At 37.5% G+C, this 4,963-nt stretch overlaps 1 protein-coding gene across 1 annotated transcript; it reads right to left on the bottom strand.

Annotated features, from left to right (window-relative positions):
• Window positions 1–1,716: 1,716 nt before the first annotated feature.
• LOC149183865 (putative LRR receptor-like serine/threonine-protein kinase At3g47570) lies at window positions 1,717–4,680 on the bottom strand. The gene is made up of 3 exons (XM_089415118.1): window positions 4,549–4,680; window positions 1,902–2,781; window positions 1,717–1,802 (listed from the first exon to the last, which is right to left on the bottom strand). Exons 1-3 carry the CDS (start codon window positions 4,678–4,680, stop codon window positions 1,717–1,719), a joined length of 1,098 nt encoding a protein of 365 aa, XP_089271244.1.
• Between the last annotated feature and the right edge of the window lie 283 nt (window positions 4,681–4,963).

Here is a 4,963-nt window from a genome sequence, read left to right as displayed (position 1 = left end):
TGTTTGCATCTGATATCAGATATAAAATTTCCCACAAAAGCCCACTTCTTCTTTGAACCAAATTTAGGAATGATGTATCGTTGAAAGGAAGCAGGGTGCAATCTCAGGTCAGCTATGCATGGAACATATGCACAGATCTTGTTTACGTATAAAGAACCTTTTGGGTATCATATCCATTTTCCTTTGAAAATATTATAATTAGATGTGTCTATCTTTAGCATGGCCCGAATTGTTTGAAAACTTTCTTTCATTCCCCTTAATCTTTAGAATTTCAGAACTTTTTTCTATGCTAATTTATGTGTATACTACACCACTGTCAACCAAAGAATAGTGATTGATATTGGTTGTTGTTGGAGTTTGTGCATGCAGGAACAGTATGAATTAGCTGCATGGGCTTCAAGGCCATCAAATATTGAGTAACTAAATGATTGCTGGGACTCAGATGTACCTGCAACTCTTTTAGTCAATGAAGAGGGTCTACTAAACAGAGCAATCACTAGAGCAAGAGAAAATGTAGGGGAAAAAACCAGAACCAATGTAAAATTAGCTTTGACATATCAAAGTCAATGTCTAAAGTATCATTTTCTACCGAACAATATTGACAGAGTAATGTCAAAGCTTCATTGAATTCGGTAATGACAAGGCCACTGAGAGATCTAAGGAATAAAAAACACCTTGGTCGTGACACTGATTTTGAAACAATAGCAGCATTATACAATATTGAGGAAACCCTCTGTCTATTGAAGCTAGTGGGACCAACTTAACATAAAACCTCCATTTTCAAAACCTGGTGCTCTTTATCAATAGGAGCAAGTAACAAACCCAGGGTTCATTGGGATCTAAGAAACCATACAATATGACTGTTCAAAAAGTTGCAGGGAGCTCAAACAAGTTCTTAGATGGTCACAAGAAAGGGTTGAAAGGATGGGGACATGTCCCAAAATTACAGGTGTAATACAAACTTTGCAGGTAACACATAAGATAGAGATTATATGTAAAATCGATTGGTAGCTTCACAATATTTATCCTCACACTTTCACCACAATGTATAGTTGTACAGTATAACTGCCATTCATCACTTGTCAATTGGATGTCCAATATGAAGAGTAAAAATTCACAAATAAAATCGGAATTCAACACCAAATATTTTGTCATACATGGTCCATGGATCACAGAAACAGTTCATTATGCTAATATTTATGTTTATAAGTTGTAATTTAATTTTAAACAATAATCCTTTTAGGTGCAGCAAAAATTCAATTAATTTGTTTGACAACAAGAAATAGAGAATGCATAGTAACAAATATTTGCTTGAAGAACAAGAAGTAAAAGTTAAAACAAAATAAAATGTGGAAGAACTTTGATCTTCTGATGCAAGAGCAATATTTCTTGTTACAGTGTTATCTCCAAGCGAGTTAGATATGCTTGGTCTTAATTTCCTAGAAACCATTGAGTTTGCCTCCAACTCTTCTTTGAGACTTTCTAACACTATTACCACATCTCTCATAGTTGGTTGTTCCTTAGGTGAATCTTTGGAACAAAGCAAACCAATGCGAAGCAAAGAAACTAGGTATTTATATTCATTATTTTTTTGGATTCATCTCCATTCACCTCTCTAAAAATGCTATTGTCGATTACCTCATTTATTTTGTTTGGGAATGCCAAATTCACCCACTTGTGCAAGTTCAAGTCCCCAACAAACATGTCATTGGTTGGTCATTTTCTAGTGAGCATTTCTAATAACAAAATGCCATACCTGTAAACATCTCCTGGGATGGAAACAGTCTGGCCCAACACATACTCTGCATTAAAGTCAACATTCAACAAATTTTACTAAAATGGTCCATACAAAATTGTTAATGGTAAAAGGTACATGAAAGTAATGACTAAAAAATGCATACCCGGAGCCATGTAGCCCATAGATCCTTTCAAAGCAAGTGTGGAAGTATATGAATCAGTGAAGGTTGCACCAATTAATCTTGAAGTACCAAAATCTGTTACATGGCCTAGCATGTCTTCATTCAATAGCACATTGCTAGGTTTTATATCACAATGCACTACTTGTGTAATAGCATAATGATGAAGACATTCCATGGCATGGGCCACATCTATGGCAATGTTTAATCTTGTTTTAAATCCCAATTCACACACATCTTCACCATTGTTGTCATCTCCATTGGGATATAAATGCTTCTCTAAGCTTCCATTAGACATAAACTCAAAAATTAAACCTTTGAAATGAAGGTTGGAACAAGAAGTTATTATTTTCACAAGATTCTGATGTTGAACCTTATGCAAAACAGCACATTCTGCTTTAAAACTCTTTTGAGCTTGATAATTTTGCAGCTTGAAAACTTTCACAGCAACAAGTGTGCCATCACTCAAAATGCCTTTGTAAACTGATCCAAAACTACCGCCTCCCAACAAGTTAGCCTCAGAAAATCCATGAGTTGCTATTTGAAGCTCTAGATATGAGATCCTTTGATGATCCAGCTTTTGGAAAATAGCTTGTAATAAATCAATGTTTTGCATCCGTGCATTCCCTCTCCAAAGCATTCCTAAAAGTAGGAAACATTGCATAAAAGCAACAACTCCAATTCCTGGCAATAATACCTTTTTCACAATTGCAGAATGGCCTCTTGGTTTTGGACATGAAGGCAATTGTAATACTTGTGGTCCACAAAGCTTAGAATTTCCAATTAAGGAAATGATAATTTTCTCATTTGCAAAAAGCTCGTTTGTAATTTCTCTTGTGAGATTGTTAAAAGACAAATTCAAATGCTGAAGAATTTTCAATTTTTCAGAGTAACTAGTATCATCCCTGATATTGAGTTGGAAGATAGATCTAGGTTCATGAGACTCGTCAAATTTACAAGTGAATTTGGAATAGAGCCTTGGAATTTATTTTGAGATAAATTCAATGACTCTAGTTCACTACAGCTTCCAAGTGAAGTTGGAATGACCCCAATCAACTGATTGGTAGAAAAGTCTATAGCTTGAGCCATCGCAATTTTACCAATCTCCATGGGCAAGGAGCCTTCCAATAAATTCCATGACAAATTCAAATAGAAATGTAGATTATAAAGTTCAACAATTTCTTGTGGTATGCTTCCCGTGAGCAGATTGTGAGACAAGTCAAGTAATTCCAAATTTATGCAATCTCCTAGCTTGGCAGGTATGCTCCCTCATAACTGGTTGTGATGAAGAATGAGTCTTCTTAGTTGCTTAAGGGGTGCAAGGGAATCAGGAATCTTTCCAGAGAGCATGTTTCCACTAATATCCAATAGACCAAGATGATGCAATTGTTCAAAGTCATTTGGGATGTTACCTTCCAATCTATTGTTACTTAAATATAATCTTTCTAATTTTTCAAGATTCCCAATTTTTGGAATGCTACCATTTAAAAGATTGCAACTCAAATTTAGAAAGGTTAGGCTACTAAGACTACCAATATGTGGATGTATATTCCCTTGTATTTTGTTGTTTGATAATGACAATATAGATAAATTGGTATAAATTCTGCCTATGGCAAAGGGTAATACACTACCAATTTTATTGTATTTCAACTCTAGTATTTGTAGGTGAGAACAATTGGTAAGAGCTATAATAAAGGTGTTAATTTGAGGTATGTTCTATGCTTAGAGCAATTTATTTCAATTTTCACAGTTAGATCAATATCTTTAGCAATCACATCAACATTAAAGTAGACTGCAGATAGAACATAAACATAAATCGCAGAAGACAAAGCCAAGACAAGAGAACACAAGATGTGGCGCTAGCTAGGGACAAACCCCAATGTGGGGAAACCCTTGATCAATTCTTCTTATATGTTCTTCAATAGTTCAGCACAGAGAGAGAGAGAGATAGTACATTTACAACAGAAGTCAATACTTCGACTAATATATTATCTCTACATGAGATCAGTTGAAGACATGCTGCTTCAACTGATTCTCCAAGGTGACTCATTCACCTATCATGTGCTGCATCTCGTCCATATGCTGCACCATGTTGCACCCATCATCACAATACTAGACCTCATGTTGCTGTTGTCCCAGTGTTTACCTAATGCCACAGCTGCACCATGCTATGCCCATGTGCTTGCTGCACCATTGTTGCTTTGTGTCCTAACTGCATCAAGTACTATATTGTTGTCCCATACAGCACTCTACTTGCAGTTGTCCATGCTTTACCATGTTGTTGTTGTCCATGATTCTTCATGCTCATAGTTGTCCCATGTTTTACCATGTTTTACCATGCATGCTATAATACCTCATCATTGCCATGTTGTCTCATTGCAGCACCTATGTCTAGCAATATTGATCATATGTATTGTTGCCCATTGTTGTTATGATTGTGTTCAGGTTAGGGCTACCACACAGTTAGGATATAAGTCCTATCAGTTTATCTTGAAGAGCTTTCCCTCATGTCACGTTACCCTTTGGAGGTGTTGCCCACCCTTGTCAGTCCTTGACACAACCTCAGCTGTGTGCTCTGGCTTGCAACCTAGCACAACAGCTAGCTGTAGCACTCTGCCTTCCCAAATGATACCCAAACAGCAGCGTTTCTTTCCTCATGAACTCGAGCAAGCTGACAACACTTACCTACACTCAAACGCATACATATACAGCCCTGAATCTCTCCTCCTTGTGACTGTGGCTTCCCTGTCTTGCTGTTGTCCATGCCCACGTTGCTTCATGCTATGATAAGGTCCCTTCTGCTGCGGATGAAGTCCTTCTTATGTTGCGGCTAAGGCCTTGACTCAGGGCTCCTCTTGACAACAGTTTAGGGCTTCCTCTTGACAGTGGTTTAGGGCTCCCATTAGCTACGGATAAGGGCCTTCCCTTTGCTGCGGTTAGAGCTCCCTTTGTTGCGGATTAGAGCCTTCCCTTTGCTGCGGATTAGGGCTCCCTTTGTTGTGGATTAGAGCCTTCCCTTTGCTGCGGATTAGGGCTCCCTTTGCTGT

This window comes from Pinus tabuliformis, chromosome 3_2 (genome assembly GCF_031772625.1).
Source record: "Pinus tabuliformis cultivar Carrire ecotype Pingquan chromosome 3_2, CPIR1, whole genome shotgun sequence".
NCBI classification, from domain to species: Eukaryota; Viridiplantae; Streptophyta; class Pinopsida; order Pinales; family Pinaceae; genus Pinus; species Pinus tabuliformis.
The sequence above is the reverse complement of the archived record's forward strand: the minus strand, read 5'-3'. Positions and strand labels throughout refer to the sequence as shown.

Coding starts and splice junctions, on each gene's coding strand:
- LOC149183865 (XM_089415118.1), bottom strand. CDS start 4,680: ATGGACAACAGCAAGACAGGGAAGCCACAGTCACAAGGAGGAGAGATT. Junction 2,782..4,548: donor AAAGAAACGCTGCTGTTTGG/GTATCATTTGGG, acceptor AAAATTCTTCAG/CATTTGAATTTGTCTTTTAA. Junction 1,803..1,901: donor TATGGGCTACATGGCTCCGG/GTATGCATTTTT, acceptor ACTTTAATGCAG/AGTATGTGTTGGGCCAGACT.